We start from the raw sequence: 14,793 nt of genomic DNA, 5'->3' as shown, positions 1-14,793 counted from the left end.
TCTTAGCCACAAGGTATAGATAGGGGCTCTGGGGCAAGTGATGCTCTGTCTTTTTGGTGCTTTGGGGGGGGGGGTCAACAGTGGGAGGGCTCCTAGTGTCCTGGCCCCACTGGTGGACCTCCTGATGGCACCTGGTATTTCTGGCCACTGTGTGATACAGAGTGTTGGACTGGATGGGCCTTTGGCCTGATCCAACTTTGACATCTCTTATGTTCTTGAATACTTGAACACTGAAAGGATTTGTCATTCACGCAGCACACTCTGAGAAAGCTGTCAGGTGAAACGGTCTCTATGAATTTCCCGTCGTGTGTGTGCGGCGTACGTCATCATAAGGTGATGAAGAAATATATTCACTGCAGAACTGAAGCCTAAATACATTTTTGTCATACAACATCACGGTTGCTTTTGTTATTGGCTGCGTCCTTCCCGTGACCTCCCTGTTGTTTCTACACCTGCCTCCAGGTCAGGCCTGGGGATCTCCTGGAATCACCACTGATCTCCAGAGCACAAAAATCTGTTCTCCTGGAGAGGGCTGCTTTGGAAGGGTGGACTCTATGGCATTACGCCCTGCTGAGGACCCTCCACTCCTCAAACCCTGCCCTCCGCAGGCTCCTCCCCTGAATCTCCAGGAATTGTCCAGCCCAGAGCTGGCAACCCTGCCCCAGACACTATTTTCCAGGCAATGGGGCTGGCCCACGCTCCACCCCACAGAAAGCACTGCAGATCCCCCAAAGTGGTGTTTAGGGCACAGCTTAGCTCCCCAGAAGATCCACTGTTTGTCTCAAACACACGCCAAGTTCCTAGCCCTCAGGAGGTCAGAGGGAAGTCCGACGGAGTGTGGCCAACCGATGCCGGCCCGGGGAGGGCGTCCTTCCAGCAGAACCGAGGACCGGACGGTGTCCTTACCCCACGCCGGAGAGCAGCCGGCAGAAGAGGAACGTGCCGTAGCCCTGGACGAAGGACGAGAAGAAGGCGAAGACACTGTTGACGGAAAGGGACATCAGGAGGCATTGCCTGCGCCCCAGCCGATCCGCCAGGCCGCCCCACAGGAACGCGCCGACCATCATCCCCAGGTAGACTATGAGGCCTGGGGGGAGGAAGGGAAGGTGAGGCAAAGAGCGCCGACTGCCGGACACCAGCCCGCCCGCCCCGCCCGCCGTGGCCACACTGTCCGTACAATCTGTTGTTGTGCTAAGGGAGACCTCGGCTCCCGGCTCCCCAGGACCCCGGGGGGCTCTTCCAGGTAAGGAACAAGCTCCATGACCCAGAAAACTGTTGAAGTGAGCGACTCCGCGTGCCTGGACACTGGGGGGGGGGCGCTCTATATCACTCTTAAGGGTGTTATAGGTGTTCTCTCCTTGAATGGGATGCCTCTCTCTGTCTTAACCTGGGAGCTGCCCTCTGACCCCCTCCTCTCTCTCTCTCTCTCCCTCCCTTTGTCCTCTCCCGCACTTCATGGCCTTCCATGGAGACTCTCTCCTGCACAGACGATGCCCTCACACTCCCACACACACAAGCTGGCCACTGGTAACAGGGAACGTTCTCTTCCGACTAGGCTTCCTTCTCTTCTTTTGACTGCAACCTGAGTGTGAACTGGATCCACCCGAGTAAATGCTTTGCAACATATTTCTTGGGAGATTTACTGGCTGCACTCCGGATCGGGCCTCTGTGATGGGGCCTGCTCTGCCGGGTTAACCAAGTATCCCAATAAGAACATCGTCTCTCCCGATGCTCCATTTCCCCATCAGAAAACCTGAATGGACCTGAGCAGGTGTTCTGGGTCAAGCCACAGAAAGACCGGAGCCCAGAGGGTGCCCTGGAGGCCCTTTGTTCTTAGGTAGAAGCAGGGGCCATTTCTGTGTTATACCTCTGAGGGTGCCAATCACAGCTGCTGGTGAAACAGCAGGTCCTACCAGGGGCCATTTCCAGCAGGAGCGCACAGGAGCGGAGCTCCGGCAGTAAAGAGCCCAGGGGGCGGGCACATGCAACAAGCCCCACCCCCTGCTCCCAGCATCCCCGGGGCCACAAGGAGCAAGAAGCAGTCAGGTAAGTTGCAGTGGGTGTTGCCTTCTGACACACTTCCGGTGATGCCAGGGGGTGTGGCACATGCAAATAAGTTATGCTAATGAGTTATGCTATTGAGCTCCTGCACCTTTTTCTACGAAATGACCCCTGGGTAGAAGGATTGTCCCCCCAAACCCCCCCCCCCACATCTCCCACCTTCTTGGCCACCTTCTGCCAGCCCAGCAAGGCTCACCCAGGGCAGATCAGGTCCAGCCAGTTTTGGAGAGGAGGAGTCCACTGCCAGCCCCACTGTTCCACCCCACCCATTCCTTTGGAAGGAGCTGGCTAGCTGGGAGGGGGCTGCTGCTTGTGTCCCCTGGGGGTGGCCCAGGATGACCCGCATTGTATTTTCAGACCGCCTCTTTCTCAAGGGCCCCCAAGGAGAGGAAGACCAGACCCTGTGGTCAATTCAGGACAGAGGGAAAACACACAACCCTGTCTTTGGTGTTGTGGTGAAGTGCGCGGACACTAATCTGGGGAGAACCGGGTTTGATTCCCCACTCCTCCACTTGCACCTGGCTGGATGACCTTGGGCAAGCCGTAGTTCTGATCAGTCCTTGAAAAAGAGCTGTTTCTGTCAAGAGCTCTCTCAGCCCTGCCAACCTCACAGGGTGTCTCTTGTGCGGAGAGGAAGGGAAAGGAGTTTGTAAGCCGCTCTGAGACACCTTTGGGTAGTGAAGGGTGGGGTAGAAATCCAATCTCTTCTTCTTCTTCTTCTTCATTTTCCAATCTAACCTGGAACACCGTCACTCAATTTATTGACTGATTGATTTGATTTATATTCCGCCCTCCTCTGGGACACAGGTCTCAGGGAGGTTACAACACTGAACGAAACAGTCAGCTTATAAAACTTAATTCAATAACAAAAATTACTCAACAATCGCCAACAAATCACAGCATTCCAAGATGAAAATCAGGATTTCAGCCTGCAGTCTCCAAGCAGCCAGGCAAAGAGAGCGGGCACTATCCTGCCGATACACCAACGTAGATGGCGTGAGATCGGAATAAGATGGAACAATATAAGGCAGGACGAGGACTGGTCGCCCAGATGGCTTTAAGACGCATTCGTGGAGGAGGAGTGGTCCATCTGTGGCCACGAGCCCCGATGGCTCAATAAAGCTTCCATGTTCAGAGGCAGTGTACACCTCAAAACTGGGAGGAGGCTGAGGGGGGACATGATCGAGGTTTACAAGATGATGCATGGGACAGAGCAGGTCGAGAAAGAAGTACTTTTCTCCCTTTCTCACAAGACAAGAACTCGTGGGCCCTCCATGAAATTGCTGAGCGGTCGGGTTAGAACAGATAAAAGGAAGTACTTCTTCACCCAAAGAGTACTGAACACGTGGAATTCACTGCCACAGGAAGTGGTGGCGGCTACAAGCATGGACGGCTTCAAGAGGGAATTAGATAATCATATGGAGCAGAAGTCCATCAGTGGCTCTTAGCCAAGGTATAGACAGGAACTCTCGGTCTGGGGCAAGGGATGCTCTGTATTCTTGGTGCTTGGGGGGGTGGGCGAGAGTGGGAGGGGCTTCTAGTGTCCTCCTGGCCCCACTGCGGGTCCTTCTGATGGCACCTGGTATTTCTGGCCACCGTGTGACAGAGTGTTGGACTGGATGGGCCATCGGCCTGATCCAACACTGGCTTCTCTTATGTTCTTATGTCAAGAGCAGAGGTCCATCAGTGGCAGCCACAAGATATAGATAGGGACTCTGGGGCAAGTGATGCTCTGTCGTCTTGGTGCTTGGGGGGGGGCAGCAGTGGGAGGGCTTCTGGTGTCCTAGCCCCACTGCTGGACCTCCTGATGGCCCCTGGTATTTCTGGCCACCGTGTGACAGAGTGTTGGACTGGATGGGCCTTTGGCCTGATCCAACACTGGCTTCTCGTACATTCGTATGAGGCTCCCATGGGAGGGTCACCCTTCGTCCCCTGCTTGCCTGCATCCCAGAAGTATCTGTGAGGAACAGGATCCTGGAGTATGGCCGAGGTTTGTTACCAAAAATTGAGTACGTGAAGGTTGGAGGGAAAGATAAAGAGGTGGCCGTGAGACAAGGGAGGATTTGCGAGACAAAGTCACCCAAACATCTGACAGCTGAGGCAAGCTTCCTTCCAGAACTTGTGCCACCCAGAATGGTATAGAGTGTGGAAGGAAGGATTACGTCCCCTTCAGAGGAAGGCATCCTCCATGTTTCTGCATGGAGCCGAGCATCCCCCCCCCCACCCCGCCTGGAAGGAGGCCAACCATGAACAGCAATTCAAGCAGGTATGCAACAGGCAGCCTCCTCTGAGGTCAGGCAACCAAGCTGTATCTCCACCATCAACTGAATCATCTACTCACACCCAACACAGTAATGGAGAAGAATAAGCCACACACACACACCCCAGCAGAGGTCCTGGAAGCACAGTGGCAAGGCCAGAGCAAGGCCTCATGCAGAGATGCAAAGAGAACCTCCTTGGGCCTGCTGGGAGGTTTTTATTATATATTTTGTGTCTTTCACTTCAACCAGTGCTCTGAGCCCCCTTGCCTACTGGACAAGGGCTTCCATGATGCAGCACGTTAATCTCAAGCAGTTATGAGCCCCCGTGCTTCTCGCATGCGTCCATCGCACCTTCTCCATCTCAGCGCCAGGTACCTCTCGCATGCAACCCTCGCGCTTTCTCCATTGCAGCCCCAGATTTCATGACTTCCGAAGGCAATTACAGCTCAAAGTTTCACTATAAGAGGGACCGATTTGGTGTAGCGGTTAAGAGCGTGGACTCTAATCGGGGAGAACTGATTCCCCACTCCTCCTCCACATGCAGCCAGCAGGGTGACCTTGGGTCAGTCACAAGTTCTTTCGGAGCTGTTCTCTCAAAGGCAGTCCTCAAAAGAGCTCTCTCAGCCCCACCTACCTCACAGGGTGTCTGTTGTGGGGAGGTGAAGGAGATGGTAAGCCGCTCTGAGACTCCTTCGGGTGGGCTGAGATAAATAAAATGAATTTCAATAGAGAGAAGTGCAAAGTCCTAAACTTAGGTACAAAAAATCAAAGGCACAGATACAGAATGGGAGGAACTTGGCTTGACAGCAGCACATGTGAAAGGGATCTAGGTGTTCTGGTTGATCACAAGCTAAACATGAGCCTGCAGGGCTATGTGGCTGTGAAGAAAGCGAATGCAATCTTGGGATGCATGAACAGAAGCCTTATGTCCAGATCAAGGGAGGTGGTCGTTCCGCTCTATTCTGCTATGGTCAGGCCTCACCTGGAGTCCTGTATCCAGTTTTGGGCACCACATTTTAGGAAGGATGTCGACAAGCTTGAGCGTGTCCGGAAGAGGGCAACCAGGATGGTGAGAGGGTTGGAATCCAAGTCTTACCGGGAAAGGCTGAAAGAGTTGGGTCTGTTTAGCCTGGGAAAGAGAAGGCTTAGAGGGGACATGACTGCAGTCTTTAAGTATTTGAAGGGCTGTCAGGTAGAAGATGGAGCGGATCTCTTCTCTCTTGCTCCACATTGCAAGACTAGGTCTAATGGGTGGAAATGACAAGGGAGTCGTTACTGGCTAGATATCAGGAGAAACTTCCTAACTGTGAGAGTGGTTGAGCAGTGGAACAGTCTGCCTCGGGAGGTGGTGGATGCTCCTTCGCTGGACGTTTCCAAGCGGAGGCTGGACGACCCTCTTTCGGGTATGTTGTAGGGCTCTCTTTCGGCTCTGCTCCTGCAGAGTGCAGGGGGTTGGACTAGATGACCTGCAAGGTCCCTTCCAACTCTAACATTCTATGATTCTATGATTCAGTCTCATCTTCTTTAAATAAGAAAAAAAGCCCAAACTCTCCCCCCAGTCTAACCCCACAGCTGCTGTCCACACAAGCTCAGACCAATCACTGCTGCAGCTAAAAGATGGTCAGAAAACATTTTAGGTGTGAATCATACAATTTTTTTTTTTAATCGTCGGGGAGGCCAGGGCCTCCGACAGTGGCATCGTTTAGGGCTGCCTCCCGTGCCATAACCCAGCCTGGGAAGGAGGCAGGAGGGGCAAGCCCTCCTGCCTCCTTCCCAGGCTGGGTTATGGCACGGGAGGCAGCCCTAAACGAACACACACACACCTCGGGCCTGGGCCGGCCTGCAGGGCGCGGGGGCTGGTGGCCCTGCACGTGGCTCCCGGCTGCCGGAGCGGGAGGGTGACGGAGCCGGGGCGGTTTCAAGTGTGGCGCGACCCAGCTTTGCCGCAACGCTGCGCGTGCTCCAAGCAACGGGGGAGGAGGGAGAAGAACACCACTTGCCTGATCTCCCCGCTTAATCCCCCTGGCCGGGCTGTGGCTAAGTAGCTCCTCTTAGTGGCGCTGAGCCCTTCTCTCCCACTGCGGCCCAATCCCCAGATTAATGTGCCAGACGCCAGGCCAATTACGCAAGCCCGCCAGATGCTTTTCGGGAACCCCTTCTCCTCGCCAGGCTCACTTTTCCACCTGCATCAGAGCCCCAGACTTTGGGTTCCTAGATGTCCTCGCAGCCTCCTCCTCTGCGCCAGTGGGCTGCGCATGGTGTGGCCGTTCTCAGCAGCATTGCGACATTCCTTTCCCCGCCCCTTCCACAAAGGGACACTTTTGAATCCTAGTCAGATCCACAAGAACTGTCCTCTCCCTTCACTTAGCAATGTTTTGCACAGGGCCTGTTTACCATGCCAGGATTTCCCTGTGTGACGGTTCCCTCACAGTCACGACACGGATGAAGCTGTCTTGTGGCCTCGGCACACCACACTCGTTGAGGGGGCCAATTCACACAACCAGAAGCAACTCATGGGCTGTACAGTGTAGTAGAAGCCATGCAATGCACATGCATGTGTGAAGTAGCCATCTGATGGCCAATGAAGGCATGGCTGTCATTAAGAACCTCAGAAGGGCCCTAATGGATCAGACCAGTGAGGGTCCATCTAGTCCAGCCTCCCGTCTCTCACACAGGGGCCAACCAGTTCCTCTGGAGGGCCAGCAACAGGGCAGGGAGGCCAAGGCCTTCCCCTGAGAAGGACACCAGAAGAGCCCTGCTGGGTCAGACCAGGGAGGGTCCCTCTAGTCCAGCCCCCCGTCTCACACAGGGGCCAAACCAGTTCCTCTGGAGGGCCAGCAACAAGGCAGAGAGGCTGAGCCCTTCCCCTGAGAAGAACACCAGAAGAGCCCTGCTGGGTCAGACCAGGGAGGGTCCATCTAGTCCAGCATCCCGTCTCACATAGGGGCCAGCCAGTCCCTCTGGAGGTCCAGCAACAGGACAGATAGGCCGAGGCCTTCCCCTGAGAAGAATATCAGAAGAGCCCTGCTGGGTCAGACCAGGGAGGGTCCCTCTAGTCCAGCCCCCCGTCTCACACAGGGGCCAAACCAGTTCCTCTGGAGGGCCAGCAACAAGGCAGAGAGGCTGAGCCCTTCCCCTGAGAAGAACACCAGAAGAGCCCTGCTGGGTCAGACCAGGGAGGGTCCATCTAGTCCAGCATCCCGTCTCACATAGGGGCCAGCCAGTCCCTCTGGAGGTCCAGCAACAGGACAGATAGGCCGAGGCCTTCCCCTGAGAAGAATATCAGAAGAGCCCTGCTGGGTCAGACCAGGGAGGGTCCCTCTAGTCCAGCCTCCCGTCTCACCCAGTGGCCACCCAGTTCCTCTGGAGGGCCCACAACAGGGCCGATGGACCGAGGCCTTCCCCTGATGTTGCCTCCTGGCTCTGCAATTCAGAGGCTGACAATCTCTGAATGTGGAGGTCCCCCTCAGTCACCATGGCTAATAGCCATTGATGGATCTCTCCTCCATGAATCTATCTAATCCCCTTTTAAAGTTCACATTTTCATCACTCTCTGCGTAAGGTAGTATTTCCTTTTTTCTGTCCTGAATCTCCTGCCCATCAGCTTCACTGGATGCCCGCGAGTTCTAGTATTTGGGGAGAGGGAGAAACTGTTCTCTTTCTCCACTCCCTCCACCCCATGCATACATTTCTAAATTTCGTCTCTTTTCTAAACTAAAGAGCCCAAGACGCTTCCGCCTTTCCTCCCGTGGAAGGGGCTCCAACCCCCTCCTCTGCGCTTTTCCCAGCTCTGCCGTATCCTTTTCGACCTACAGTGACGGGAACTGCACACCGTATTCCAAACGAGGCCGCGTCACGGATCTCTCCTGGGGCTCGCATCACTGGCAGGTTCCGAAGCGCGACCCGGCCTGGGCCAGTCCCGCAGACCGGGCCTCTGAACTGGGTCCCGAGTTGGGTTGCTCACTTCCAAGTGGGGCCTGACCACAAGATGACAGAGATCAGTTGCCCTGGAGGAAACGGCCGTGTGAGAGGGTGGGATGTACGGCACCCCATCTCTGCAGAGATCCACCCCCTGCCGTCCCCCAGTTTCATCCCCAAATCTCTAGGAATGCCCCAAGCCCGCCAAGGGACAGTGAGAAGCACATTTGTTTATTCCTCAAATTTCTACGCCACCCTCCCAGCCGAGGCCGGCTCAGAGAGGAACCTTGAGGTGTATTCTTGGTGCTTGTGTGTGTGGGGGGGGGGACAGTGGGAGTGGCCTGATCCAACATTGGCTTCTCTTATGTTCTTATGTCTGGGGCAAGGGATGCTCAGTCTTCTTGGTGCTTGGGTGGGAGGGGCAACAGTGGGAGGCCTTCTAGTGTCCTGGCCCCACTGGTGGACCTCCTGAGGGCACCTGGTATTTCTGGCCACTGTGTGATACAGAGTGTTGGACTGGATGGGTCACTGATCTGGTCCAGCATGGGCTTCTCTTCTGTTCTCATGTCTGGGTCAAGGGATGCTCTGTCTTCTTGGTGCAGAGGTCCATCAGTGGCTATTAGCCACAAGGTATAGATAGGGACTCTGGGGCAAGTGATGCTCTGTCATCTTGGTGCTTGGGGGGGGTCAACAGTGGGAGGGCTTCTAATGTCCTGGCCCCACTGGTGGACCTCCTGATGGCACCTGGTATTTCTGGCCACTGTGTGATACAGAGTGTTGGACTGGATGGGTCACTGACCTGGTCCAGCATGGGCTTCTCTTCTGTTCTCATGTCTGGGTCAAGGGATGCTCTGTCTTCTTGGTGCAGAGGTCCATCAGTGGCTATTAGCCACAAGGTATAGATAGGGACTCTGGGGCAAGTGATGCTCTGTCATCTTGGTGCTTGGGGGGGTCAACAGTGGGAGGTCTTCTAGTGTCCCGGCCCCACTGCTGGACCTCCTGATGGCCCCTGGTGTTTCTGGCCACTGTGTGACACAGAGTGTTGGACTGGATGGGCCACTGGCCTGATCCAACATTGGCTTCTCTTATGTTATGATGTCTGGGTCAAGGGATGCTCTGTCTTCTTGCTGCTTGGGTGGGAGGGGCAACAGTGGGAGGGGCTCCTAGTGTCCCGGCCCCACTGCTGGACCTCCTGATGGCCCCTGGTGTTTCTGGCCACTGTGTGACACTGGTGGGGGGGGGGGGGGGGATGCCAGTGTGGAAAGCAGCCCAGGCTGTTCCCTGCCCCAGTCCCATAGGGCTGAAGGGGCTCATGACGAGGGAGGGGGCAGTGCAATGGTCTCAGGGCAGTGTTCCCCCTAAGCTGAGTGAGTGTGAGCCAGCTCATGGATTTTCAGCCTCCGGCTCAGAGGTTTTCCTCTTCGCTCAGGAAGGAGGGCTCCAGAGCAAACCAATTCATGCAGCAGCACAAACCGCTCACTCACAACTTTAATGCCAGTAGCAGCTCACAAAGTAGAATTCTTGCTCACAAGACTCCGCAGCTTAGAGGGAGCATTGCTCCAGAGCAAACTAATTCATGCAGCCGCCCAGAAGAAGAAGAAGCAATTGGATTTATACCCCGCCTTTCACTACCCAAAGGTGTCTCAGAGGGGTTCACAAACTCCTTTCCCTCCCCCTCCCCACAACAGGGACCCAGTGAGGCAGGTGGGGCTGAGAGAGCTCTGACAGAAACGGCTCTTTGTCGAGAACAGTTGTGCCAGAACTATGGCACAATCGCTCACTCACCACTTGAGTGCCAGGAGCTCACAAAGTAGAATTCTTGCTCACAAGACTCCACACCTTAGCGGGAGCATTGGTTCAGGGACACGGGGTGGGGTGGGGGAGCTCCAGAGATCAGCCGTGCTGGTCTGCAATAGTAGAACAGTCGGATTTGTATCCCTCAGGGCCTAGGAGACCAAACTGGGGGGGGGGCGAGGGGGGCGCTGGGGGGGGGGGGGGGGGGGGAGAAGGCCCGAGCCGAAGAGGGGAGCGACCCGGAAGGCAGCGGCGCATCCGCAGAGCCGAGGGGAGGCTATTTTTAGCCCAGCGTCCAGATCGAGCGGAGCTGCAGTCACAGGACCGGGAGTCTCAGCGATGCAAGGTGACAAGCCGGTTGGCGGAGGACGCCGGCAGCTCTTTTTTTTGGGGGGGGGGCAGGTTTGAGAAAGCATGACATCAGCAGTCCCTCTCTCCCTCACCCGCCAGCCTCCCACCCCCCCACACACACTTCAGAATGCATTCTGCAAGCAGGAGCTCTCTTTACACGCCGGACATCGCCGGGGCCAGTTCCTCACCGAACCTGGGGTCCCTGTGACACCCAGGGGTCATTTCTTGCGGGAGCGCACAGGAGCGGAGCTCCGGCAGTAAGGAGCCAAGGGGGCGGGCACATGCAACAAGCCCCACCCCCTGCTCCCAGCAGCCCTCAGTCAGGCCACGAGGAGCAAGAAGCAGCCAGAGGGCCCCCCCCCCCACCTTCAGGTACAAGCTCTCCCTCCTCTGCGAGGGCAGATCTGCACGTCCCCCCCCCAATAGCTAGCAATCCAAAACAGTCCAGTGGAGCCTGAGCGGTGGGCGTTGCCTTCTGACACACTTCCGGTGATGTCAGGGGGTGTGGCATATGCAAATGAGTCATGCTAATGAGTTATGCTAATGAGCTCCTGCACCTCTTTTTCTACGAAATGACCCCTGGCGACACCAAGCATCACTGATCAGGCTGCCAACCTCCAGGTGGGGCCCTGAGGTCTCCCAGAAGGGCAGCTGAGATCTCCAGACTACAAAGGAGCAGTTCCCCCAGAGAAAATGGCTGCTTTCGAGGGCGGGCTCTTGGGCGTTATACCCCACTGACATCCGTCCCCTTCCAAATCTTTCCCTTCCCAGGGTCCACCCCCAAATCTCCAGGAATGTCCTAACCTGGAGTTGGCAACCCTAGTCACCGATCCCACTTGGCGGGGTCTGAGGACGGAGGTCTGATGAGGCCCCGCCCACTTGTCCCAGACCTCCTTTTTTTCAATGGGGTAGAAGAAGAAGAAGAGATTGGATTTATATACCCCGCCCTTCACCACCCAAGGGAGTCTCAGAGCGGCTTCCAAACTCCTTTCCCTTCCCCTCCCCACGACAGACACCCTGGGAGGTAGGTGGGGCTGAGAGAGCTCTTGACAGGAACTGCTCTTTTTTAAGGACAGCTCTGACAGGACTATGGCTTGCCCAAGGTCATCCAGCAGGTGCAAGTGGAGGAAGAAGAAGAAGAAGAGATTGGATTTATAACCTGCCCTTCACTACCCAAAGGAGTCTCAGAGCGGCTTACGAACTCCTTTCTCTTCCCCTCCACACAGCAGATGCCCTGTGAGGGAGGTGGGGCTGGGAGAGCTCTTTTGTGGACTGCCCTTGAGAGAACAGCTCTGAGAGAACTTGTGACTGACCCAAGGTCACGCCAGCAGCTGCAGGTGGAGAAGAGGGGAATGAAACCCAGTTCTCCCAGATTAGTGTCCGCGCTCCTAACCACTACACCAAACTGGTTTTCTAGCAGGATTGGGACCCGTTGAGGCACGCGCGAACAAGGAACAACTCCCCCCCCCCCCCCCCGAGGACCCTTGCTCACGAGAAGCACAGTCTTCTCCTTACAGGCAGGTGACCCGGGATTCAGACAGCTGGGCGGGACCTCCACGAGCTCCATTAGAAACGTTCAAATGGCCTTTCCGATGCTGGAGGCCATTTACAACTAGCAATAAGGACCGATTTACAGCCCTCTGTTTCGAAACACCGCCTATTACACAACAGAACAGCAAATGTCGCCCAGTTGTATTGGGGGGGGGGGGGGGGGAAATCGCTGAAAGCCACCCAAAGACCCTGCATCGTCTGACGGAGTTGAATGAAGAGTCGACTTGCAATGCCAGCTCCAGGAACCGATGCCAAATGGGTGGCCCACTCTCAAGGGTCCCCAGCCAAAGGAATGCCCCACAAACAGTGGCAGGCACAGTCCTGCTGCTAGGTAAAGGTTCCCCTTGCTCGAAAGCCAGTCGAATGCGACTCTAGGGGGCAGTGCTCATCTCCGTTTCCAAGTTGAAGAGCCAGCGCTGTCCGGAGACTTCTCCGTGGTCATGTGGCCGGCATGACTAAATGCCGAGGCGTACGGAACGCCGTCACCTTCCAACCGAAGCGGTACCTATTTATCTATTTGCAATGTCTTGCTTTGGAACTGCTAGGCTGGCAGGAGCTGGGGCCAGAGACGGGAGCTCACTCCGTCCTGCGGCACTCGGGTCTCGAACTGCCAAACTACCGACCTTCCGGTTTGCAGTTCAGCATCTTAACCACTGAGCCACCGTGGCCCCTCTAATCCCGCTGCTACATCTCTCCTAAAGTTAGTTCCAGCTGGTCAGCCATGTTGGTCTGAAGCAGTAGAACAAATTTATTGTCCAGTTGCACCAGTTTGGTGTCGTGGTTAAGTGTGCGGCCTCTAAACTGGGAGAACCGAGTTTGACCTCTGCTGGGGCACCTGCTCTGCCTTCCGGCATCCCTTCCGTCTGCTCTGAGGATCCTGTTTCAGGTTGTTTATCCAGGGGGTCAGGAGGGAACAGATCAGCCGGGAAAGAAGCTGCCTCAGAGAATTCACCAGGCACCTGCTGGGCCAGGAGGGAGGAGGAGGAGGAGGAGGAGGAGGAGGAGGAGGAGGAGGAGGAGATTGGATTTATACCCCGTCCTTCACTTGGGAGTCTCAGAGCGGCTTACAAACTCCTTTCCCTTCCCCTCCCCACAACAGACACCCCGTGAGGTAGGTGGGGCTGAGAGCTCTGACAGAAACTGTTCTTTTTCAAGGACAGCTCTGACAGAACTATGGCTTACCCAAGGTCATCCAGCAGGTGCAAGTGGAGGAGTGGGGAATCAAACTCGGTTCTCCCAGTTTAGAGGCCGCACACTTAACCATGACACCAAACGGGCTCTCAAGACTCCTTTGGGTAGTGAGGGGCAGGATATAAATCCAATCTCTTCTCTTCTTCTTCTTCAAGACCAATCAAAGTCTGTTCAAGGTATGAGCTGTGGTGTGCACGCACACTTTTTCAAATTCACTGGAATGGAAGGTAGAGTTCAAACTTACAGACAGAGGCTGAACGGCAAATTAACATGCAACATGATGAAGATATGTAACACATCTTAAAACATCTGCATCATGTTACATGTTAATTTGCTGCTCAGCCTCTGTAAGTTTGAACTCTACCTTCCATTTCATTGTATCTGAAGAGGTGTACCTGGCACACAAAAGCTCACGCCTTGAATCAACCTTGGTTGGTCTTAAAGGTGCCCCTGGACTCTAGATTTCTTCTACATCTCTCCTAAGTCAGTGAAGGGCTTAAAGGGCCACTCTAACTGACCTCAGACGCAAACTGGCGACCAGGGCCACCGTTTCAAGGCCACGCTTTCTAATGCCAGGGAGAAACTGGGCAGCCGCCTTCTGCACCAGGATGAAGATCCCAAGTTGCCTTCAAGAGCAGCCCCAGGTGCAGCATAGCACAGTAGTCAAGCCCGGCAATTATCCAAGCGTCAATCAGTGTGGACAGGTCACACCAGTCCGGGAGGGAAGAGGCCGTTTGACCAAGGTCGAGGCAGAAAGCGGCACTCCTGGTCCTGCCCTCTCCCTTTTACCGAAAGCTCAGGTGCTTAACTTGAAAGAGACAGGGCAACGGTGACCATGCCTGTCACCCGTCAATCCACCTCTGCTGGGGCACCTGCTCTGCCTTCCGGCATCCCTTCCGTCTGCTCTGAGGATCCTGTTTCAGGTTGTTTATCCAGGGGGTCAGGAGGGAACAGATCAGCCGGGAAAGAAGCTGCCTCAGAGAATTCACCAGGCACCTGCTGGGCCAGGAGGGAGGAGGGGAACAAGAAGAAGGAGGAGGAGGAGGAGGAGGAGGAGAAGGAGGAGAAGAAGGAGAAGAAGGAGGAGGAGGAGAAGAAGAAGGAGGAGGAAGAGAGGACGAGGAGAAGAAGGAGAAGGAGGAGAAGAGAAGGAGGAGGAGAGGAGGAGGAAAAGAAGGAGAAGGAGAAGAATAAGGAAGAGGAGGAGGAGGAGGAGAAGGAGAAGAGGAGGAGGAGAAGAGGAGGAGGAGGAGGAGGAGAAGAGGAGGAGGAGGAGATTGGATTTATACCCCGCCCTTCACTACCCAAAGGAGTCTCAGAGTGGCCTACAATCTCCTTTCCCTTCCCCAACCCACAACAGGCACCCTGTGAGGTACGTGGGGCTGAGAGAGCTCTCTCGAGAACACAGCTCCTGAGAGAACAGCTCCGAGAGGACTTGTGACTGACCCAGGTCACACCGAGAGCTGCCTGTGGAGGAGTGGGGGATCAAACCCGGTCCTCTCAGATTACAGTCCCGCGTTCCTAACTGCGACACCAAACTGGCCCTCTGGAGGGATGCTGGCGGGACGGATGCTGTCTTCCCTGGGGTCGAAACCAGCCGGGGACCAGGTTTTGTGAGCCTGGCCAGCTGGTGTGCAAAAGGGGAAGCGACATTATCCGGGGGGGG

At 55.5% G+C, this 14,793-nt stretch overlaps 1 protein-coding gene across 1 annotated transcript in view; it reads right to left on the bottom strand.

Moving 5' to 3' along the window:
* The window catches only part of SV2A (synaptic vesicle glycoprotein 2A), a 64,165-nt gene that overhangs the window by 28,629 nt on the left and 20,743 nt on the right, over positions 1-14,793 (bottom strand). Inside the window, exon 2 of the mRNA XM_015414482.1 lies at positions 907-1,087. Within this exon, the coding sequence (XP_015269968.1) occupies positions 907-1,087 (181 nt within the window). The remainder of the gene's footprint in view (positions 1-906; positions 1,088-14,793) is intronic.

This window comes from Gekko japonicus, unplaced genomic scaffold (assembly GCF_001447785.1).
Source record: "Gekko japonicus isolate JY-2015 unplaced genomic scaffold, Gekko_japonicus_V1.1 scaffold1553, whole genome shotgun sequence".
Taxonomy (NCBI): Eukaryota; Metazoa; Chordata; class Lepidosauria; order Squamata; family Gekkonidae; genus Gekko; species Gekko japonicus.
The sequence above is the reverse complement of the archived record's forward strand: the minus strand, read 5'-3'. Positions and strand labels throughout refer to the sequence as shown.